Source organism: Nycticebus coucang, chromosome 7 (assembly GCF_027406575.1).
Source record: "Nycticebus coucang isolate mNycCou1 chromosome 7, mNycCou1.pri, whole genome shotgun sequence".
Lineage (NCBI taxonomy): Eukaryota > Metazoa > Chordata > Mammalia > Primates > Lorisidae > Nycticebus > Nycticebus coucang.
This window is the reverse complement of record NC_069786.1, coordinates 29,849,521-29,875,562: the sequence shown is the minus strand read 5'-3', so window position 1 is coordinate 29,875,562 and position 26,042 is coordinate 29,849,521. Positions and strand designations below refer to the sequence as shown.

Below are 26,042 nucleotides of genomic sequence, written 5' to 3'. Positions count from 1 at the left end.
ATTTTACTTCTATTATAAAATGTGCAATGCTTTGATAAAAAAATTAAGATGAAAAATGTATATATCACAAAAAATGCTCAGTAAATTAATTCTTATTAATGGCATATTATTAACCATCCTTAATACACACAGACATGAAACATCTATCAAATAGATCAATTCAATGAGTATAACAATGGAAAGAAAGAAGAGTGTCTTTAGGAGGATATAGTGTTATTTAAACAAGCTATTCTGGAAAGGAAAATTTATACTGTACTTTAGTCAAGATAGCAAAAGAAAAAACACTAAAATCAACCCCAAGTCCTTTATTCATACTCTGAGGGCTACTAAAAATTAATTGAACTGTCATTTAATCTAACTTACCTCCACCCTCCCTTGGTATGTGTCAGGAAAGGAAAGCACAACCTGAGGAATGGTGACGTCCCTGTGCTAGTGGGTTACGGGCCCCTCCTCGCACCCTCCCCAACACTTGTTCATTCAGTCATGAAACAGACTAGGGGTATGGTATTTGTGTTGCTAGCCTTCAACATTTCTAGAGAGGACTGCTCATATGGCAGGAACTTTATCCACTTCAATTAGGAGTAGGCATTAATCCCCTTAGGGGCACTGATAGTGCCTCCTTTACTGAGTATAACTTCATACTTTAGTATAACTCACAATAATGCTCACTGGGAATAATGCCATCTTCCCATGGTACGGCCGCTTTCTCTCTCCTGGTCTTTCCTTAAGTCCACAAGAGAGAAACCGTACCATTCCTCAGTGACAAAGTCAAGCTTAAGTTAGAGCACTTTTATAGAAGCTGTGACCAGAGGGCTTTCCTGGAAATGCAAGTGATTTTTGCTCTGATAAAGGCCAAGTATTCTCTTGCTAGTGAAATAGTCTTTTTGTCATTTCTTCTGCCAACAAGGTTTACCTGTCCTCGGTGTTTCAACTTCCTCTTTCTATTTATCCACATGTTTAAGTCTTCAAGCATCATCTCATTTCCAATTTCCACAAACATCTTCTTAGTCTCAAAGATACCATGTTTGAATATTAGCAACTTGTGAGCTCCCCTACTTACAGAAATTATAGGGCTCATTTTCCGCATCACTGTATTGTCACCAACCAAAATAGCCTTTAACATTTTTTTGTGCTGCTGTTCTGTTGTTTGTGTCTGCACTCAAACACACATGCTGTACACACACTGATTTTGGATGTTTTGTTGGTAGAATTCCATCTTAGATCAGATCTTAAAAGTGCTAGATCTCAGTTCACTGTAAATATTTAGTAACATTGAATGATTGAATAGTATTTCACACTATTGAAGCCTGAAGATAAATAAATGCTGGGGAATATTAGTCTTATTTCTGTAGCCATTTCCACAACAAAATTGAAGCCTCGAAACCCAGATAAGCATATAGATTCACATTTTAGTTAGCGAGCGCAGATGGTCATTTGTTCTTTGTCATAATTTAACTTCCTCCTTTCACATAACACTCTGAGCCTGGATTGGCAATGTTGTTCATGAAACGGGAATGCATTCCATTTCAGTACATATATTTTCCTGGACTTGCACTGGAATGTTCTATAATACTTGTCTCTTGGCCACACAGTAAGCTTCACTTGTTTATAAGCACTGTGCTGAAATGCATCAAATTGAGCTGCAAAGACCTGCCATTTTCCGGTTGTGCCTCCCTAATCAAGACGCAGACACACAGCTCTCCGTCTCCTTGTTCAGCTTTCTGACCCAGCAGCAGACATATCCATCTCACTCAAATAGATGGGCCAAACCTGCCAACTTTTTAGACATTAAATGTTTAAATGGAGCTATTTATTACTATATCTCACAAAATGCCAGGTGTTTTCACATTAAAGGCAGAAAGTGCCTTATCAGGAACTTTGGAAAGATTTGAGCTGTGTGTTTTCAATCTTTATTATTGTTCAGTACATTGCCACTGGGGGAGAAAAAAAACACTGATAGTGAAACAAAACCAAAATTCAAGAATATTCCAACAAGCTATTACTGTGGTTGAGCTGTACCTCAGCTAGTTCTCATTTTCTGATAGGATTAGTTCTATAACTCACACAATGGTAGCAATGTTCTCACCTGTGCAAACATGGAAACCAAACAACATAGGGATGTGAGCACGTGCAAGAAACTGCGTCTCAATGGAACGGGTTTAGAGGTAAAACACATTATTTTAGCTCACCCATTCCATGGAGACCTGCTTCCTTCTTTCACCAGTCTTTCTTTAGGACATTTCCTCCTTCCCTCCCTCTTTCCATATCTCAACCTCCACCCCAAGAATTTTATGTGTGACAAGGGATCTTTGCCTGCTGAAATGACTTTCATGTGAAAAAATAAATTTTGGAGGCCAGAGCAAAAGATGTTTTCTAAGGCTGATAATCTCAATGGGTGGATAATTCACAAGGAATTTTTCTGTTAGCTCAATTAATCTCATTAACCTCAAGAATTTTAATTAACTTTACTCAAGTCAATGCAGGCTGTTCATGTTCAGCAGGAGTGTTTGCAGACATAGAGTAAGAATTAAAACTTGGTCGTTATGTCTCCAGTCTCATCAACAGTGCAAAAAGTAATTAGCAATGCTTTCAAGAGAGTGTGTATGTGTGTGTGTGAGAAAACATCTGTGCCATTGATTTTTCTGTGTTCGTAAACTATCGAAAAACGAAAGGTGATTCAGTGTCATGATAATATTTTATGTAAATTTTTAAGCAAATTCATATAGTTTATGAATTATGCTTTCAACCATAAACTTTTAGTCCTGTGATTTTGGGGGGATCTCAAAACATCTTTAAAACTAACCTTTAAGTAAAATGATGAGTTCAGAGGACTTTATAGTAAAAGTTACTCAAAGTAGTTATGAGAGGATAAAAGAGAAATTAGATGGCTATTTGAACATATAACTCAAGATTTCCTAACCAAATAGCTCTTTAAAATGAGACAATTTATTCAGTGACTGTCAGTCTCAATTCTAACTCCCCTTTGCTAAGAAATAAATTACATTCAAGTAGATTTTCCCCATTGTGGTTCAGAGCTAAGAAGTTTAGTGGGAGATCAGATTTTAGGCATGCTACCTTTTCTCCTCACTATAAAAAATAATAGTTTGCTGCATTTATGTAGGGTTTACTTCTATACCTAAGCCATATTTATTTTTACTTTCATATTTATCCTAATGTTTCATGCATATTTTTTAAGTTGAAAATTTAGATCACAAAGGTAAATATTATCTAGGCTGCAAATCTTCTCAGTCAAAAGGAGGTCTCCGGTCTGCATAATACCTTTACAAAACTTAGAATTTTTGCCATAACCCCATACATTAAATAGTCTCATCCATATTTGTCTACATTCGGGTCCTCAAACTTTTTAAACAAGGGTCCAGTTCACTGTCCCTCAGACCGTTGGTGGGTCAGACTATAGTAAAAAAAAAACAATGAAAAAATTCCTATGCACACTGCACATATCTTATTTTGAAGTAAAAAAACAAAATGGGAATAAATACAATCACACTGCCTCATGTGGCCCCAGGCCGCAGTTTGAGAACCCCTGGAATTGATCTAATCAGTTTCTGTGTTGCTATGGCTACCAGCAAGTTGAAATATACAACTTACACAAGTTGTTGTTCTGAAAAACATCACAAACAGCATACAGTTAGGTGTTAGAGCAGAAACAACATTTATGGATTAATACAGGTATGAGCGTGTCATATGTATGATCTGTTCATTGCTCTTCAAGATAATCCCTTTTACCAAAATTTATCAGGGAAGACTAAATACTTTTCCTTGAAGCAATGATAAACAACAGCTTCTCTTAATCTCCCTTTCATAACCAATCCTCGGCAATCTCTATCACTTTACCCCGCCCAAGTCTAATTTATTCATAAATTCCAACATGTAGTTTATGTAGTTTATGGACACTACATGTCAGACACTGTGTTAAAGACTACACTTGCAGATGATTCTGAAAATATACATGATGATAGCTGTGACTTGGAGTGAAGCATAATCAGGAAGTCCTCCCAAATGCAGCTTACAGATGTCTGAGGTTGCAACCAGAACATGTAGGAGGAGAGGGAGGCAAGGGCTTCCTGTTCACAATTATCTTCATGTGTATTTGCCAAAACATCTGTTCATCAGATGTTCTACCACATGCAGTAGGCAGTGTCTGGCCAGTGTTTCTGCTATAAGCAGTTCATTTCCTTTAACTGAGTTATGTAATTTTCCTTACACACAGACAAGTGGCTTCCATGGCAGTGATCTGGATGAGGTACAAAACCTTTCATCCTGGTGCCCCAGATGAAATTGTTCAGGTATTTGAATTGCTCATGACAGAAACACAATTTATATTGAGTTAAAAAGAGTGAATGCATTTGTTCTTTTTTTCCAGAAAGGGCAAAGGCGTAGTTAGGAAGGAGGGAACAAAGGCTTGATGCTGGCAAAATTTGTTATGACTCCATTTCTGCTTGTTTCTGAGCATCCAGTTCACTCTCTCCTCCTGGTTTTTCCTCCAGACCTGATCACATCTGTGGCAACCGTCAGCTTATCTGCTTAGAGTATCATGAACAGAAGGGAGACAGCATTTATTCTCCCAACTTGAGAATTCCTAGGGAAGGACTCAAAGTTGCCTAGCGTATGACACTAGACCAAAATTTGTGCCAGCTCATCCTGGTGACTTCCACAGCCACTGGGAAATTCCTAGGGATAGCTGAGTCTCTGTACACTGCATAGAGCCTATCTATTTTCTTCTTTACAAGTATCAACTTCAGAAAGAGATATCTCTTCATTTGGTCTGGAGATGAAATTCCTCAAGACAGAATGAGGAGATACCTCTTGCAGGTGTTCTTGATCCTTTTGGATATCTATACCCTAATATCCCATGATCATATTTTCCTATTTACTTTTTAAAAATTTCCCCCTCCATGTTCAGAGAATATAGCATTCATTAGACTATAATCCACTTGCAGACCTGGATTAGCACAACTAAAATGGTTGGAGAGATTCATCTGCTCACTGCACTGCTCACTCTTCTGCGGAGTCTAAAGAAGAATAAGGCACAGCCTAGAGTGCCGAACCTACCTTTATGTTGACCCACTCTTGATGTAATTTGAGAAGAGTAAAAAGCACTGAGACCAACTCTAGGAAACTTGTTTGATTATTCAGAAACATTGCATGTTTGTGGACATTATTTTTATCCATTAACTAATAATAGATTAAAAAAAAATTAGTCTTTAAGAGTCAAGCAAAAACAACAATAAAAATCCTCTTACTCTAGCACAGACCCAGATGAATCAGTTGCTCTAATGATAATTGGCTTCAATTAAAAATACTCGACTATGTAATGATCAAACACACTAGGAGTAGTAGATGGATAATACCTTTTGGTCATCACTTGTCTGACGTGACTCTTGACACAGAAGACTTTCCGCGTCTGAATGCCCACACCACATGTAGCTTCTCCATTCCAGCCAATGGTCACATTAAGGGCAGTTATTGATGTGTCTTCAGAACAGGGCCCCCATGGCGATGTTTCCCAGTAAAGGTGCATACAAGAATGGTCGTTGCATGAGCGATATTCTTGGAGGGCTTGACTAGGGGGACATGGCTTTCCACCTGTAAGAAATAAAATTAAAGAGAATACAGAGTTATTGCTGTTGTTGTTATAGTTGTTCTTGTAATTAGTATATTTGATGTTTTAATGGTCTAGAAAGATGATTTTGTTGACACGGCTTTCCAAAGGTCTGAGCCACTGACCCCTTTTTCCCCACTCTATGGCTAAAGATTCTTGCCCTGAGCAACAACCTAAGGATAATGTATTGTGCTCTTCTATACCCAAAACAAGCAGCAGTTCACGTCAATTAAATTACAAAATTAATTAACTGTACCGCCCACTTCTGGTGTATGTTATCTCTGAGATAAACTTCAAAGAAAATTTTGCTTTTAAAAATATATTACTACACCTACATATGATTAGTCAGTTAGATAGAATAGTCCATGACCTTGGAGTAATGTTATATTGAAAACATACACACACACTATTTATACATGGTCTTCCTTTTTTCAGAGGAGCATTATTTTTTTCAGAGAGTCATTTTAAGACACCCATCCTGCATCAGGTAGAGAATATTATGGTAATTTGAAAAATCCAAAAATATCCATTAATGTTTGGCAGGAAAGAGCCTGTCCTTAAACTCTGAAATAATACCTGATGATGTGTGATCCTGGAAGGAAAACCAGACAGATGTACACACTTACACTCTCAGGCAGGTCAGACAATCAAATTTCATTACTCTCCTTTTCCCCACATTGTTATATCCATGTGAAAAGTGGTATTTATCTAAAGTATTGATCCTTTCCTACTCTGCCACACTATAATGTTTTATTCAGCGGGACAAATGCCCAAGATTTGTGACCTTGGTTTCGTTATTCTTGTCCCCTACCCCCATTAAATACTACTGACTTTTCTCCCCTTCCAAAAATATAAAAGACAAGTGAAGGAAGCAAGTGCACTTTAAGAATATGAAAATATTCATTTATCTTGACCCTGGCCCCATTTCTCAGGATCAAAGAACAGAATCCTATTTAAAAAGGAGTTCCTCACAGCCAGTGGCTACACTACCCTGCTGTTCTAACTGAGCCCTGCGGACAGAGACAAGAGAGGCCATAAGAGAAATGACGTGTGTACCTGGGGACAGAGACTGTCACTATAAATGACAGCAACGGCTGTTCCTCTAATTTGTACTGATGTTACCCGCTTATATTCCCATAGCACTTTTTAGCTTCTTGAAAGCTATCTTCACAGGCTTCATGTTCCCCACCTCCAGAATGCCAGTATCACAGAACAGGAAAGCAGGTCTCACAGATCAGGTGGTTGGCAGATGTTAGTGCCAGTTCCTCGTCAAGAAGCCATGTCTCCTGATTCCTAATTTGGAGCTCTTTTCACCAGATAAATTCTGCTTATGTTCACAACTGCATGAGCTACCTGAAACTGCCATGTGTGTCAACCAAACCTTGCTTGCTGCTTTAAGAAGTAAATATAATGTAACATCCATCCGATTCCTTTGGCCTATGCACAGGTACAAATCAAAGTAATTCATATGAATATATGAACCCAGCACAGATAAACTAGAGGATTAAATTAAAAAAAAAAAAGCATGCATGGAAATGAAACTGTTAAGATGAATTCAGGAAATAGAGATGTCATGCTTGGGTGGCTATTTCTGCAATACAACCTTCTCCATGACCTATGGTAGGGGTGTTATTGAATACAAAGTGAACACCTTTTCTATTACTCACTTTCTCCAGCCAATGCCAAGATCGTTCGTGACCTGGTCTGTTTCCCATCTGAGTTTTTATTTGAACAGGACTGGGAACAGGATGTCCATTCCATCCACTCACCCACCACACAGTCCATTCGGCAGGGAATTTCACAAATCATCCGTTCAGGAGGAGGAGGTACTGGGCAGAGACTCCCTGAAACATCTTCTCCTGTAATCAACCAGATTAAGACAGATACTGATTAATGCAAATTGTGGCCAGTCCAAGGAACATTTAGATTCATTGCTTTCTCTATTATTTCATTTTAGCTTAAGACTTCACCTGATATCTAAACCAACGAAGTATAAAATATCATGGTTTCTTCATCCATTCATAATATTCATGCTGAGAAAAACTGCCAGAAGATAATTTGGCATTTAGAAAAGTAGATACTAAGAAAATCCTCAATTGTCATCCTTTGTAGGAACAAAGTTGGCTTGTTCCAGGAACAATTTAGCCATGGATGGCTGGAAATAGTCAAGATCAACATGCTATTGGCAACCATATATATAAAGTATACATTTCATATCAAAAGAAAGCTCAGACTAGTCTGTTGTCCTAAAAACTGCTACAACTGACACTGAGCATTCTAATTCACACAATAAAGAAGGATTTGTGTGTGCATTTACCTCTTTAAACGGGATGATCACATGATGACTCTATTGCTTTCTTTGTGCATAGTGATAATAATTGAAAACTAAAATAGAAATGGGCTTGTGGCTAGAATTCTCTGATAATATGTTGACATACAAGTTGGCATGTAGTCTAAAGTTCTCCCTAATATTTTTATTGTTACTCTTTTGAACAGTCTAATAAATTGCTAAACCAAAAAATAACTATATGCAAAAATGCAGCAGAAGGATACCAAGGATTTCTAATATTGCTATTGTACTAGTACCTTTATATCAAAACTATTTATAATCCTTTGATATCATATCAAAGTGTAAGATTTTTTCAAAAACTACAGAGGAACAGGGATGATGCTTTATAATTAACAGATGTTAAGACTAAAGGGATCATTTTGATGTTACTTTTCCAAATTTCATATGATTGCAATTAATTCTGAAAACTCTCTTTGAGGTTATTTCTTTGTTATTTTACAATTCAAATATTCCTTCTTTATAGATAATAATTCAACTCTTACTAGTCCCTCCATTCACAATCTGCTCTTAAAAATGGAGGATACAAAGAAGAACATTATTTATTGTTTGAAATAACAAAGTAAACTGTGGAATGGCAACTACAGGAGAGAACCAGCTCTGTCTGCATGACTTTATGGTTTGGGAGTTCTCCTGTCATGATCGGCTGATACAAAAAATTACTGCAAAGGGGACTAGTATTTATTAAGCATCTCCTTTGTGCCAAGCACTATGTTTTCCATACATTACACAGGCTTAGCATGTGTTATTGAGTCTTTCACAAGAAATTCTCAATGACAGACGTGATCCATCTCATCTCAGAGAGCAGGAGGCAGAGGCTCAGAGAGAAAAGATTGCTCATAGTCACATAGGCCTGAATGGAGGATCAAATCCAAACTCTCTGATTCCAAAACTTCGGCTTTTCCCATTAACCATGCTATATCCAATTCCGAGGAGATGGAAATTCTCCTAAAGTAAATAAAACAAGCTGACAGTCAGCAAGCCTGCCCGAAGAAGAAGACAGTACATGGCTAATATCTACCTTCATATTTGTAAACAAGGCCAGGCTCACTTCCCTTGAGGTACAAATAAAACCTTTCTAGCATCTTATGAAAAGTAATAGAGATTCCAGCAGATAATCAAGCTAAAAGGCCAGTTCCAACCATTCTCTTTTCAGTTTCAATCTACTTTCAGATTGAGTCCACACTGTGTGTACACACATGTGCACAGGTGCCCGCTCCACCACCCCTGGGCTCCAAATCTAGCCACAGAATAGCACTTTGCCAAGTATAGAAGCAGGCAGGCCAAACAAAAGGCCCAACCCGAATCTAATCAAAATTCAATTTCCACACTTGTCAGTATCATTAGCATAATTGTTACACAAAACATTTTATTTATATGTTTTATTTATGTGTCATATATGTATTTTTTTAATTAAATCATAGCTGTGTACGTTCATGCAATCATGAGTTACAAGGGTGCATGTGAAATTTACTAAATGTAGAACATAAATGTCTTAACACAATAACTAACAAAATGCTGTGAAAATACTTCAAATTGTATATATATATGTTTTTTATACAAAACATTTTAAAGTGATGTACTGCAAAGAATGTTTTGAGGAAGAGGATATACAGAGGGGTCTTATGAATAAAAGTAGGGGAAAGTTGAGTAGTGCAGGGTTAAAAAAGATAAAACTGGTTGCATTACTTTTGTTTGTTTGTTTGTTTTGCAGTTTTTTTGACTGGGGGCGGGTTTGAACCCACCATCTCCTTTGAGCCACAGGCGCCACCCAAACTGGTTGCATTACTGAAGAGCTCATCAGAGAATTGAAAATGCCAACATATGTTGTAAATTCCCTAGAAGAGAAATGCAATACCTCATTTAATCAAGGGCCAGTCTATTTGAGGAGCATTTCTCTCCCAGAGACTGTATTTTTATGAAGATATTTTGAGAAAACTCAGTCTTAAAGAATTATAAAATTATCAACTCCTTCTATCCTTCTATTTGATGATCACATACTATATCCAAGGTATATGAAGGGGTAAAAATACATGAGGTAACTATGATTTATCTCCCTAGACCTCATGAGTAATGATATATATGACCTACAACAAAAGAAAACCAAATCCAAAAGTAAATGTCAAGTTGCAGCTGTGTGATTTTAACAGAAAACTGCAGTAAATCAGGGAGGAGAAGGATCTCTGGGGGCAGTGCATGGTATCTTCCAACAGGGGAAAGGGAAAGGCTGTGAATTGGTGGCCGTGAGGGAAAGTACTTCAGGCAATGTGTCTGGAAGGCAATGCTAGAGATGCATGAGAAGAGCAAGGCTATTTTGGAAGAGACATTTGACATCAAATTCTGAATGATCAAGGTTGGCACACAAGTTTTGTTATATTTCTGTCTTCCTTAATTCCCAGTTGCTCTGGTTTTCTGTGACCCAGATTTAATGTCCTCCCCATCATCACACATTCAGTGCCCTCAATATTCATTTCAGGTGTTCAAAAACTTCTTAAAACTTACAGTTTTGTATAAACTGATATTCCTATTTCCTCAGCACAGTTAAATGTCAACATTCCTGCCAACCTTTTGATAGCTTATCTATTCAGGGTAATTCAGCAAAGTGAGCAAACAGTTCAGACATTCTTTAGGGAAGCCAAACTAAGAGTCATAAGAAGACCCTGTGATTTTTGTGTGAGCTATTTTATAAGATATTGCAACAGAAAACCTGCACAATGGGATCCTAACCACAAGGTATCCTACCTGAGGTCAAGTGTCTTATGGTCCTACCCACCACATTTACCCTCTTGAGGATACCACTTAACTTCTTTGAACCTCAGTTATTTCATTTACAATAATGAAATAATGGCATTTGCCTTTCAGAGATATTCTCAGGATTCAGAATCATTTATGCAAGCATCTAGGCGTCTGACATCCAACAGGCTCTTATTGTACAGAAACCTTAAATTTGATGTCCTATTTAAATCTCAAAAAAGAATGCCAATAAACGTTGATTAAATGGTTGCCGACAGCTTACTAAGATGTTGACAGTTACAAATTCAGTGGAATTCATATGTATTAATTTTATTTTTAAAAATCTAAATATTACCTCCTCAAAATCAAGTAGCCCCTAGTCATTTCTGGACTTAAAATCTCATAAGGTAAGAAAATGTTTATCTTTCAAACCAAAACCAATAAAATATGGTACAAAAGCTAAGGGCGAAACTGAAACTGTTTGCAACATTGTAATATTACCAGCAACGCGATCAATGGCTCTACTTGTTAATTTCAGAATTTGAAGCTTTTTTGTCCATCTAGTTTCATATACAGGAAGTCAAAATAAACTTGATATTAAATATTATTATATTCATAATAACAAAACCAACATCAATAACAGCAATAAAATAATGGTATTGATACAGGACAGGTGCTCCCCAGCCAGTTCAGTGGAGCTGAGGGTCACCCCTGCTGCCCCCAGGCTTTGTTGGTGCATTGGCAGCCAGTAGAGGAACCAGCGGGCTGGAGGGCTGGAGGGTAGGAGGCTTCAGTAGACGGAGGGGGCCAGGCAGTTGCTGGGGAGACACAAGCACCTTAGGGTCTCCCTAGGGCTGAATAGGGAACCCCCCATTTTCCTTGGCCTGGTCAATTTCATGTAAGTTTCCTAGCCCTGGAACTGAAAGGGATTGTAGCCATTCATTTGCTATTGAATTCTGACTAAATGTAACTATTGGGAATCCCAGAGACTATCTATACCCTTGGACAAAGAACCCAGAGAGAGACAGCAAGAAGGAGCAAGAGAGCTTGTTCCCAGACCCGGGTTCTCTCTGTCAGGATCTTTGGTGATTTTTTTTTTTGGCTGGGGCTGGGTTTGAACCCGTCACCTCCAGCATATGGGGCTGGCACTCTGCTCCTTTGAGACACAGGAGCCACCCTGGATCTTTGGTGTTTTTTATTCTTTTCTGTAAATAAATCCTGCCTTACCACACTGATCTGTGCTCCTTGGATTCATTCTTTGAATCACCGAGACCAAGAACCCTTGAAGACAAAAGCCCGTATCAGTATCATCTGGTATTTGGCAGAACTTAGAGTGGGTTAGACTCTAGCTACTACATTACATGTAGTGTTTTGTTAAATATTGTTTTATTGAAAATGATGTTTTATTGAATATCATTAGTTTAGTACCATATTTATACTGAGGCAGGGAGAGATTTAAAAATGTGCTGGAAATTTACTTACTTAGCTCCTATCTGAGCTCCACAAAGGAAACAAATCTGTAGGATGTTACAAGCTATATGCTTTTCCATTATGGGTTGTGTTGCTTATTGGCTTCTATCTTATAAATGTCTTTCTCTTTACATTACTTTTAGCTAATACCAAACCACAAAGAGAGTCTGTACAATTCATTGTCAGCTCATCAGTAAATCTAGCATCAGAGGGAGTAAGCCCAAAAGAGTGGGCTCTTTGATTATCTCAGAACTGCATCATAGGATGAGGCAGAATTGGACAATACTTTTCAAAAATAGAAAAGACAAGCAGTTTAAAAACAGTTCAGAATGGAGAGATGGAAGAGACAGATAGGATATAAGCCCTAACAGTGAAAGAGAAAAGTAGGGACATTCAACAAAAACAGTACAGTATATGCTGAGATAAATGATAGAAACACTGGCAAAAAATGTAACAGTCATATAAAAATGCTCGCAAAATGACAAACTATGAAACCATAGAGCTGATAAAAGAAAAAAAGAGAGAGAACATAAGAGTAAAAGTTAAAATAAACATACAAGGAAACCCCAAGAGAAACACTAAAAAGAAAATAATTTAGGTAAGAAAAAAATAACAGCTGAAAAAAAACAGAACAGTATTTCCAGGATAAACATGTTTACAAAGGCCAGGAGTGAGAACAAACTGGATGTATGTGGTAAGTGAGCTGTTTTGTTTCAGAAGCTTGTCTAAATGAACAGCTGTATCAAGTTCCTCAGGACAGGATAATGCAGGAACAGCAGCTAACACTTTGATCACTTAGAAGGTACCCAGCACAATAACGTTATATTCTGCAAGTATTAGCTCATTTAACTCTCAAAGCAATAATAACAGTAAACAGGTACATAATACCTAGTAGGTGTCTGTTTCTGCTCCAAGGAAACTACCTGTATCAATTAACTTAAACTTCACAACTGTCCTGTGAAATGGGTTACTATTCTATCATTATGTTCTCACTTTGGGTAGGTCAAATAACTTCTGCAAGGACAAACACAAATGACTGATAGAGCTTCGATTTACATGTGGGCAATGTGTCTCCAGAGCCGATTTCCTAAGCATGATCCTCAACTGATACTAACGTCTTCTTCTTTCTCAGGACAACTTATGTACCTGGCTTCATAAGGCTTAATCTAGTATTTTCAACTCTAGGTATTTTCACAACTTTAGTGCATAAATACTGTACTCCATGTTAATCAGGGTGAGAGGACATGCAAAAGAACAAAAACAGACCGTGATTTAGGAGCAAAGAATAGTTTCCCCCAAAGAATCAGTTTAAATCTAACACAATGTCTTCCTGCTGAAATGCCACATTTACTCAGGTCCAGTCACACATTCAAGGGGAAACTAACCACTATTTTACGACTGTATAAAAGTCTGAAATTACTTACTATGAGTTGAGTGTGGGAAAAAAGACATCACCATGTTCACAAGCCCCAATTTTGGCTTGGTAGTCGGGGCTCAGGAGAGCAGGGTAAGCAGGTGTCCATTTAAAGTAATTTAGCACTGCATGATAAAACTGGATCTTTTCCAAGTTGGTCTCGGGTTGTCAACACTTCTACCTCTCCTCTTTCTATCTCTTTGGGCAGCAGCTGAGAGTGGGACGAGCGTGTGTGTATCAATGCTGCAAACTGTCCTGTGAATTTTTCTGGTTCACTAACTGAGCTATTTCCATCAGATTGGTCTTTGTGTGTCATCACCCAGTGTTTGAAGGTGCACTTGTCTTGCACTGCTCATGTCTGGGGTCCATGACACAGTTTCTGTTATTCTGGTCTATACTTTACACCAGCCTAAGCCTGACTCCAAGGCAGTTCCAGTTTCCTGGGGCAGTCATTATTCCATATATCACACAGGGGTATACAGGAATTTCAGAATTGCCCCTGTGTCAGAAATAGGCCTGGGAAACTTGGTTGGGTAGCAGCTAGTTCAGGCCCAGTCTGTGCCAAAACCCAGCACACCATTTTCTCTACTTTCTGTTTTCCTTTGCCCTACCTGAAGCACTCACAGTTTTCATTTTCTCAGCCCAGTACTTCATCGGGAGAAAGGGGGGGTGGGGGGGCTGGGGGGGGTGGAGGGGCTGGGAGGGGCAGGGACTTTCAACAACTGCTCTGTTTGCCACTTGCCCCCCAGTTTCCTCTCTTCTGACCCTGGAAACTGCCCAAGGAGAACAGTTTAATCTAACACTCCACCCTCTGAGTCCTTTGCCCTTCCTTCTTGATACCTGAAGGAAGCTCTTTGGAATTTGTAAAGCACTTTTCTCCTATATGCCAGGTTCCTGCATATAAATGTCTGATTTTCAAGACTGTTGTCTCTGACATAAACTTCAAGTTTCCATTTTGTGGCATTCTTTTTCCCTGTCTGTATTTGAGGTATACTATTTTTAATTTTTCTAGAAAGAGTGCATGCCTTGGAAATCAACAAGGCGAGAGGGTGTCTTCCAAGAAGATACGTAAGAGAAAAGCATACTGATACATTTCAAAGTATGATCTGATGACATCTATTTAACATGAAAACTTTGTTTCTCATGAGAATTTTACAAAAAGACCCTGCATGATTTTAAAAAGATGAATCCAATAATAATAATAATTATAATAGAATAAATAGGTGACCTTTGTAATGTAGGAAGTGATTCTTCAAAAAGGACATCCTGAGCAAATAAGCAGTGCATTGTAACAGAATATATGATGAGGAGATGTGACATTTAGATTTCAGTTCTGCCTTTGACACCTACCAATATGTGACTATGTGACCTTGGAAAACCGTTAAGCTTCTTTAGGTTTAAGATACCTGCCATAGGTGGGAGGAGGGGCAGTAGTATCGTCCCTGACTGTATTACTAGATCTGATGACAGATCAAAGAGGCTAATGTAAAATAATATTTAGAAAATTGCAAGCACCATTTATATATAATGTGGCTTTGTATTACTGGTGAAAATGGGGATAAAGGACATTCCAAGCAGAAAAATGATTTGGGTCAAAGATACTATCTGTATTCTCCATCCTAATTTTGTCTTTGATAGAAAATTATAAAAGGAACTGAAATGATTAGAAGTCAGAAATAATATTACTCTTTTCATCAAGCTATTTATCTATATAGCTAGCTATATAGTTGCATAAAAGGACTTGGGCCGGCTCGAATTTGAAGGATGCCTTTACAAAGTAGTACTTCAAGTTACCCAGAAGTTTCTTAAATATTTGAAAAATCAATACTTTTAAGTTAGACTAGGTAAGTCAGTAAACCGATAACACATCACTGAAGAATGATCATTTGTTTCTTTAATTAATCTTCAGAAACATAATTCTGTATCTGTACATGGGAAATTTATCATCATTTAATTACTTCATATAATTGTACAGTTAAGTTGTTTTCCATTTCTCTGTGATAAATAACACTAGAAAGAATATTGTTCACCATATTTTTTTGATAACTTTCTTAAGGATAAATTTCTAGAAATGGGAAAAACAAGTCCAAGAATACAACCTTTACTAAGGTTCTTGGTAGAAAAAAGTTGTCAATTGGCTTTTTCCCCCACATTATTTCTCATTGTGGGTAGCTTTTTCATTTATGTATAATAAAATTCACTCTCTGTGAAGTTTCACGGGTTCTGGCAAGTGCAGAGTCTTGTATATACCACCAAAGCCCATGGTACAGGATAATTCTATCACCCCTCAAAATTCCCTTGTGTCATCCCACAGTAGCCAATCCCTTTGCCCTGCTCATAACCCTTGGCAACCACTGAGCTGTTCGCTGTCCCTATAGGTTTGCTTCTCTGCCCTCAGAATGTCACATATGTAATTATACAGTCTGTATCCTTCTGGTGCTGGCTTCTTTCACTTAACAAAGTGCACTTTAGGTTCATCCATGTTGCCGTCTCTGTGAATAATTCATTCTTCTTTGTTTTTGAGCAGTATTGCATCCTATGGGTGTAGCACATTTTGTTTACACATTCTCCTGCTGAAGGGCATCTGGGTTGTTTCTAGGTTTGGGTGATTATGAATAAAGCTGCTAAATAGGCTTTGGTGTGAATATAAGTTTTCATTTCTCTTGAGTAAATAATTATGGGCAAAATTGCTGTGTCATTGGTAAGGTAGATTTTATAAGAACTGCCAAACTGTTTTATTTTGCCTGTCCATGAGCAATATATGGAAATTCTAGCTGTTCTGCATCCTCACCAGCACTTGGTTTAACCAGCTTACTTTTGTTTTTTAATCAAATTTTTGTCATTCTTATGGTTACTTGTGGTATTTATTAATGCTGTATTTTTCATTTGCATTTTCTTATAACTAATAACATCAAGCATCTTTCATGTGTTTATTTGCCATCTGTATAGATTCTTGGTGAAGGGTCTTTTCAAATCTTTGGCTTATTTTTTCACTGAGATATTTGGTTTCTTAAATGATGACTATCAAAAGTTTTTTATGTATTTTAGAAAGAAATTCTTTGTCACATGAGATTTACAAACGTATTTCACAGTCTGTGGTCTTTTTCTTTTCATTATCTTAACAGTGTCCTTTGCAAAATAAGTTTTAATTTTGATAACTTTTTCCTTTATGAATCTTGTGCCATATTCAGTTTGCTTTTAAAAACACAAATATTGGCGGCGCCCGTAGCTCAGTGAGTAGAGTGCCAGCCACATACACTGAATGTTAGATAATTGCCCAAGTAGCAAAACTTACCTCATCTCCTTGTCCCAATGACCTGCTGAAAATTTCAAACTTATGGCCTGCCCCTAACAGCTCTTCCCGCCAGAGCAGTAACTCCTTATTGGCTATTCTACCATCCCGTCACCATTCTAAGACTTCCCCTAACAGAACTTATATAAAGGTGCGCTCTCTCTTCCCCCCCCCCTCTCTGTTTTCTCTCTCTCTCCCTCGCTCTCTTTCCTCTCTCTTCTTTTCTCTCCTCCTTGGTGCTGCTCTGCAGCATCCCTCCCTCGCCAATCAAGACCTTTCGTATTGTTAGGATATCAGAACTAGGCCAACCCCCCCCTGCTAACATGACTCAACTGTCTGTAGATAGCATGACTCAACTGTCTGTGAATAACTGCCCCACCTGCGCGTGGGCTAGGCTATGTCTTCCGGAATGCTGTAATTGCTGAAACTGACCAACTGCCCCACCTGCACGTGGGCTATGCGGTTTTTTCCTTCCTATAAAAGGGGCCTGGAACCCCAAACCAGGGCGGACTCTTGAAAAACAGTCCGTCCGGGTGCTGCACTCGAATAAATTCCTCCTGCTTTTGCATCAAGGATCGGCTCCGCGTTTGATTGGGTGTTCTTCTCGATCCTGAGGGGTCTTTGAGGCCCTTACAGTATAAGCCTTAGTGGTCCATGAGATCTCTGCCAGTTGAGTGCTGCCCTTTCACTAAGGCTGGAGGGTTCAAACCCAGCTAGGCCAGCTAAAACAACAAAGACAAGTACAACAACAACTAAAAAAAAAAATAGCCAGGCATTGTGGTGGGTGCCTGTAGTCCCAGCTACTTAAGAGAATCGCTTAAACCCAAGAGTTTGAGGTTGTTATGAGCTGTGATGCCACGGCATTTTAACTAGGGTGACAGATTGAGACTCTGTCTCAAAAAATAAATAAATAAATAAAAAGACAAATATTCAGGGAGGAATAGAAGATACATTGCTTGCCACACAAGCAAAAAAAGAGATAAGTGTACATACTAGGATCTAAAATTTTATAATTTTTGACAGAGTAAATTCTCCAAGCAGTGTGCCTTAATGCATAACACCAATACTAGTTATTCACATGGTTCTAAAGCACAGTTTTTTTCATGGCAAATATTTACTAATATAACAATTGAAAGTCCAGTATTATAACACCTTGACAACTTATATGATTGATACAGTTAAAATTATCTTCTGGCTAAAACATTTATGGAGTATCCATATAGTATATTGTATAGATACAAACACACACACACACACACACACGTATAATTTTTCTTAATAAAGTATATAAAAGAACCACACCCCTGTGGTAACTCCTTTTTCCTGAATATGTTTATTGCTTAAAATCACTATTAAATGTAGAGAGGAATGTCACTTGGGGCTGACGTAAATTAATGGGATATTAATTACACATTAGCACCAATGAGATCTCACACCTCTCTTCTCTAGACTTTGAACTGGGCTTGCCCAATGAGCTTGCATGTGGAGACAGGTAAATCCCTCTGTGAATGCCTGAATATTGTTTTAACAATCCCTGCGGCAGAGAATAGAGGGAGTTATGGAATAGCTTGGGGTCCATCATCTCTGAAGAGACTTGTCTTTTAAATACAGGCATCAATCATCTCGCAGTATCAAGTCACATAATAGGTCCAAGGTATTTTGAATGAAGGAGTAAATCAGAAGTAAAGGGAAAGATGTTTATTTTATTTGAGGTAATAAGCGATCTTAAGTTCTTATAGAACTCCTCCCTAATTTCTACAGGTCAGGTTTCTAAGCCCAACCTTAACTTAGAGGCAGTTACATCATAACAGACTCTGGAGTTAAGCTGCCTAAGTTTCAATCCAGCCTCTGCCAGTTATTTGCTAATACTTAACTGTTCTGTGCCCCAGTGTTTTCATCTGGACAATGAAGACTTCTATTCCAGAGGGTGGCTGATGACAAGAGTCCCTATTTCATAGCACTCCTACTCTCCCAGGTTATTGTGAGAATTCAATGAGTTGATACATGTAAAGCCCTAAGAAGGGATCTGCTGCAACATGATAGTCAATAGAACAGCTTTTATGATATAATTGTGATAGTAACATACTGAAAATTACAGACCGTGGCAAACTATTTTTACTCTAACAAATTTTTAAGCTCAGGCCTCTGGGAAATGTAATTTTCAATAAAGTACAAGAAGGCAAGGTAAGCTTGCCTTTTTCTTTAGTTGGTAGATACATATATATTTTTTTAATCTGAATCACATGCCTGCTACTATAGCAACCATGATATTGCCAGTTCTTGTCTTCAGAGCCCATCCATTTTGGGATCTATGACAAAGAGGTAGAGTTAACTAAAATCTAAGAATTCTTGAACTGATGGAGAAACTTACAAAAACAGAACATTTTAAAGCAGGCAGATATCATGGATTGTGTAATTCTCATGGGATAACCACAGTGTTTCACATTAAAAAGTATTGTTGATGTCTTTTCCCATGCCTGATCCCCTGGCTATTAAACTGTTCCTGTTCAATTCTGCAGAACATGGCAGGGGTCTAATGACTAGTTTTGTACTATATTGAAAAAGTATAATAAAAACAACAAACCACATAACTACATTGAAGGTTTACAGTACAGAACTAGGAGAGAATCACGCTATATAATTTTCTCATCAAAATGTTGAAAACCAATTAAGACTCCAAAATAATGAATGTATGCTTTTCTAACTTGCTTCACAAATTTAGTTCAGATACAGGATTACAACCTTTAAGACCAGGCAGCATATAAACTAATGCTGAGAATGTTTCTTAGCTATCAGAATTTGAGATTAAACAGAAAACATAGAGTTTTTAAAAGCTTAGTACAGTTTTTAAAAGCTTAGTTCAGTTTTTGGTAAAACAAGATAGATGTAAAAAATAAAAATAAATAAAAAAAACTTCCAAATAAATATTAGTACAATAATAATTAGAAAAACAGAATGGCAATAGAATAAATATTGAAGGCTACTCCTGAAGTTATTTTTTCCTAATCTTTTTATATATTTTTATTTAATTTTTATTAAATCATAGGCTAAACTGAAGACAAATGAAAATTTGTACGCATAATAACACTTAAATTAATGATACAATCCACGAATATATATACTTTTTCTGTAATTCTCTTTTCATAGTATATTTCACTAGTATAGTCTTAATATTATTCACTAATATTGATACTTTTTTGTGATTGAATAAATTTTAAAGAAATTCAAACATTTCTATGTATCTTACCCAAACTGATTTACTAGTTATTACAACTCAGTGTGGCATTGCCTCTTTCCCTAGCCTATCTCAAATAATTCAGAAAAAATAAATATTTATCTTAAGAAAAGTTTAAATATAAATATACTAAGATACTTGAGATCATAAGGACTAAACTTAAATAAAATTTTCAAAACTTTAAACATCACTTTATATTCTTGTCAAGTTTTCAACACTCCACAACAGAAATAGTGACATTTAATTCAAGCTGTAGTCTCAGCATATTAAGAGGAAGGATACAGACATCTGAAATCTGTATGCTCCTTTTTCTTCTCCATTGACATTAAAAAGAAAGATATTATTATTCCATGAAATAAATACTATCTTATTAGATGCTTCTTTACATGAGAAGTTAAATCTTTAATTATATCATTAATAATTATGTTGACATTTATTGCCTGCAAGGCACTGTTTCTTTGGAAGCAATTTAAAAACATTAGATAGTTCTGATCATTTATCTTATTGTAAGTGGCCTATTGGTTAAAAGAATAACTTTCTAATCCTTTTAGGCAATTAAAGTAACCCTTATGAGGTTATTTATACATAATTTCTCAGCATTTCTTCCTGAGACATTAAAAATAGAGAGGAACATCTGCTTAATAAATTTAAAGTTGGGTAATGTCTTACATTTTTGGCTTACTTCCTTGACTAAAGAAAATGATGTATCTCAAATATTTCTAGACTCCCAGTGGCTAAAACAGTACCTCACTCATAGTAATACTCAATAAATGCCAATGGAACTAAAATAAGCATAATTGAGCTGAACAGATGTTTTAGCATTTTTGGCTTCCATAGAGCTGGCACAAATTGAAGAAATTTTTAAGTGCCTGGAATATACCAATATCAATATACTCAATCCAGGTTCTCCTACTTTGAATGTTGGTAAAAACATTAGTTTAGAAGCAGACAGACCTGGCTGGATTCTAGACTGTCCTCCCAAAGTGTGTGTCTGCAGGTAAGCTATTTCATCATGTCTGCAGGTAAGCTATTTCATCTCTAAGTATTGGCTTCCTCATCTAAATGATTAAATGATGATTAAAATGATTAAAATGATTCCTATCAATATGTTAAAATGATTCCTATCAATATGTCTCAGGAACTTACACATGTCATGATTTAATTAGGTAATATTTTATTAATAGTAACAGAAAAATAGTAATCACTCAATATGTATTGGTGATGATAGGATCATGACGACATGTCCACCAACTACTTCTAATAATTTTAGATGTTGCAAAATTCACTGTAGATATGATTAAGTCTGAAAGACTATTCTAACATGAGAGGGAAGTAGGGAAGAATGTGGAAAATAATGGTCATACCAAAAGGCATTTATGCAAAGCTTTCCAAAGCACCCTCTGATTTGTCCATGTACTTGTCTTGGGACATGGAATTTGAATTTACCTGTCCATTATTCTTATGCTGCATGGGATAATATCTATTAGCATACATTTCCTCTGGGGGAGATACTGAGAGACAAGGCAAGATGACAGGACAGGGCCATGGCAAAAAAGGAAATTCTTGCAAAAGGGGTTCTCATGTAGGTAATCAAAAATGACTGAACATGCCAAAAGAGAAGATAGACGAAAAAACACAGAAGAGGTAAATTCCCATTCCATATACTTTGGGGAGATAACAGAAGCAAATCCTACTCTAGGGCAGTTGGGGAGGTAAGCCTGACAGTGCTATTTCAACATCCTTAACAATATGAACATTGGCAGTGGAATCCTCAGAAGATGATCCATCACTCGGCTTCCAGACCTGACCTCCTGTGACTTTCCTATGCTAGTTTGTGGAGTTCTGCCAAAGCTCAGGAAACCACATTTTTTCCCTGTGAAATTTCACAAGCTGTGAAAGCTTAATCACCAACCTGTTTTGTACCTCGAGCTGAGCTGACTTAAAAGATCTTTGCTGAATGTGCCAAACTCATCGTTGGACATCTGGGCACCATGGGACACTTCTTTCAGACTCAGAAGTAATCATGCAGTGTTTTTGGCCAGTCTGTGACAGGAGTCCCTATAATTTCATATACGTGTAAAATTTCAGCAACATGAAAAGGGAGATCTGTTACATTTCCCTTATTCATTGCTTTACCTAAAATCTCAAACCTGTCAAAAATAATTTCAATCCATTTTTCCAAACATAGATGTAAAAATGGAAGAGTATGTGCAATAAATCTGCCTGAAAATATAGAAAGCCCCAGAGTTACAGAAAGCAATATTGTTTCTTAGGAGTATTCCTTAGAAAATATTCTTCAACTCTCTTTACTATTCAGTTATTATAATGGAGAAGAATATACTGAGAAGTGTCTTTGGCAGAATTTTTTATACTTATATGTGCAAAGGAATAACTGTGTAAACAGAAAAATATTAAAACTTTCAGTGTTAATCTATATTTTAAAACCCAACTATATCTTGACAAACTTTCAAATACAGAATGCATGAAATTCATAAAATATATATAAGCATGATTGCATTACTGTTTCTAATTTATTTTCCCCTTCAACAAAATTCTGCCTTTGAATTCTTATTTATTATGCCTTTTATTCAATTGAGTACCCAGGCAGAAAATACAATAAAGCGTTGCTAATTTCATAAAATATCGAAACACTGACACTGCAAATAGAATTTCACTATCTTTATGTACTTCTGAGCCTATCTCATAGTTTAATCTATAAACCTATTTAAAGGATGCATAATTTCCTAGGCTCTTATACTTATAAATTACTTTCAATATTTTAGAGAAAAAGTATTAAAAATTCAGAAATACCATTTCCATTTGTTCAAAAGTAGTCAGAGAGCTAATTCACAATGATTAAAAGATTAAAGAACACAACAAACGTGACCAGTGTCTTGACATGATCCTTCCAAAGTGTATCTCTGACCCCACTGCAGACTTTAGAAATCATTCCAACTAGACTTCCAAAAAAATAAAGAGTATTTCTAGGTGATCATCTTTATTAGATAATCATTTTAAAATTTATTAGTGTCCAAACTTCCTCTCAAGAGGTTTTCTGCCATGGCTGAAGATACTCAGAGCTTTCCAGGCCAGCATGCTCTTCCCTACATTCCAGAATGGAAGAAAAAAAAAAAAAAAAGGTTCAAAATCAAAATTTAACAAAATTGAATTAATTTTGCCTGTACATGATCAGAATAAATTAAAAACATACCTCTTTTAAAGATAATAAATGAAATTGCCCTTTTTCCAGTTTTATAACTCATATAACATGTTTCAGAATCTGCATCTTTTGTAGAAAAGTATAAGAGAAGTTTCTGTCGAAATGCATTTGTCTCTTTACCTTCTACCAAACATACAACTTTTATGATTTACATTTTCATTACATACCATGCTGGAGATCTTTAGTAGAGCCCATATCTTATTTTAATAGCTCCATTTCTATTTGATCCATGGTTCTTGAGGCTAACAACCTTATGTTCTAAACATAAGGAAGAAGATAGACAGAAGGAAAATCCAGATAAAATTACATAAATAGGCATAGTGAAAATGTTAAGTGCTTCCTATTTCCCAGAAAAGAAAACAACAAATATGAGAAAGGCATATATACTGCCATTAACACATAAAATCTCTGGGACCGTGTTATTAGCTCATATCAGAACCTTCAACTTATTAGTGTATTTCTTTTCCTCCCACCTAAAACATAGCAGTGTGCAAATTTAGTGTCAGAACAAAATACATCATTATTGTTAGTAGCAGTCGTAGTAGTATATGATGCTCTGAACTTCACTACATAGAAAACATTACAAAATATACTAAATATACTTCAGTTTTCAATGTTATATCATTGTCAGTATTCTTCCTCATTTTTCTTCCGATTCAGCTAACCTGTTCTACATGTTCTAGGATGAGAAATAAGTTTTATTAAACAAAGGCTATGTCATTCTCTAAAAGTCACATATAATATAACATAGAGATGTTTTCTTACATCCCATATTCTATCTAGTATATCCATATGTATAGCAATAATAATAATTATGCACAAAAAAACTCAGTGGTCAACTTACAGAGGTTCTTCTCTACAGTATATATGCTATCATGTTTACTACATTACAGTATTGATACTATGTACAGTATATAATAGATTATATACAGCATGCATAAAAATGGTATATGGAGTACAACACATAGTATACATACTTTATAGCACATATAATAACACTGTATGATATATTACTTTCTGCTAATAGTAAAATATGCATATGGAGGTAGAGAGCTGGTGACATCTGACATAACATCAGATATCTATCTGATACCTAGCTAGCTAACAATCAACTGTATTTATATATTTGTTTAATTAGGGTACTAGGCCTGTGTGACAGGTGTGAGCAAGTAAAACTGGCTGAGAATTTTTGGTTTACCATCAGTTTTTAGTCCTTTTCTTTACATTTGAAAAGGAGAAAGTGAGACCTTTATATATCATTTTAGAAGTTAAAAATGTAATTTCATTTAATTTTAAGTTTAGTTCTATTACATTCTATAAACTGTGATCTTGGACATTAAAACAGTAGACAGAAAACGCACCCATGGCTTCTGAACATTAAAACTCCACCCTAGAATTTATAGTAAGTAGATTCTAAAAACTTCAAGTTCATAAAGTATAGAATCACATTATTATGGGATTAATGGAGTGGTTGGGGTGAACCTTAACAGCTAGCTGGGTTTGCTCCGGGGCCTGGCTCTGTGATCAGCTTTCCCTCCTTTTGTCAGCCCCCAGTAGCTCGTGAGTTTTTTTTAAATGAGGATGAGAACAATTCTTGGTCCTAAGATTGGCTGAGAGCTCAAGGATTGAGATCAAGATTTTAAACTGAGTTCATTAGTATCTATTTTAGCAGCCCAAGCTGGCTTGGAGAATACTGGGGATAAGGAGTCTATTTTCTGCCTTGCCACTTATTTTTTTCTTTACCATTAATAAATAATAATTTATATTATTTATAAGTATATGTGATTGTCTTCTTATATATAAAAATATGCTGCATACAATTAAATATATTAAAATTATTTCTTATATGTTATATACAATCTAATATTAAAATAACAATATTGCATTATATGTATATATAACTATATAGTACATAGATAAAACTAATTATATTAACTAATATTAAATAAACTAGAGCCTACATAGTTGACCACCTCCCCACATTGAGCACCTCCTTAAGTTGACCTAATTTTCATAGACTGGACATGCACCACATGTACAAATCAATACAGTAGGCCTACTGCACTCGCCTTATGTTGACCACCTCCATATGTTGACCAGTCTATTACAGTACCTTCAGTGGTCAACTTACAGAGGTTCTTCTCTACAGTATATATGCTATCATGTTTACTACATTACAGTATTGATACTATGTATAGTATATAGTAGATTATATACAGCATGCATAACAAATGGTATATGGAGTACAACACATATAGTATACATACTTTATAGCACATATAATAACACTGTATGATATATTATTTTCTGCTAATAGTAAAATATGCATATGGAGGTAGAGAGCTGGTGACATCTGACATAACATCAGATATCTATCTGATACCTAGCTAGCTAACAATCAAATGTAAATTTTAAAAGTAATAAAAACTTTTGAAGCCAAAGGATAAATGCTTGTGTGCTCCCCAAATACTAATATTCCTCAGTGTATTCCAAATTACCTCACAGCTTCCTTCAAATTCACACTTTCAAAAATATCATATGCCTGGTAAAGTTTATCTGTAACTTTTTTTTAAGTGCACAGACATTAGCTTATGGAATTTGGAACAATTTCTGTTTCGGCAGATGCCATTAGTCTGGGCATGAGTTGAACTACATTCTTGTCCTTGAACCTTTTTCCAAGTAGCAATTCTCAGGGAATGTATCCAGTT

General features: G+C 36.3%; 1 protein-coding gene across 1 annotated transcript in view; it reads right to left on the bottom strand.

Annotated features, from left to right (window-relative positions):
- Positions 1 to 26,042, bottom strand: part of THSD7B (thrombospondin type 1 domain containing 7B) — a 1,036,041-nt gene that overhangs the window by 531,772 nt on the left and 478,227 nt on the right. Inside the window, exons 8-9 of the mRNA XM_053597329.1 lie at positions 7,291 to 7,482; positions 5,373 to 5,607 (exon numbers count right to left, since the gene is read on the bottom strand). Coding sequence (XP_053453304.1) covers positions 5,373 to 5,607; positions 7,291 to 7,482 — 427 coding nt within the window. The remainder of the gene's footprint in view (positions 1 to 5,372; positions 5,608 to 7,290; positions 7,483 to 26,042) is intronic.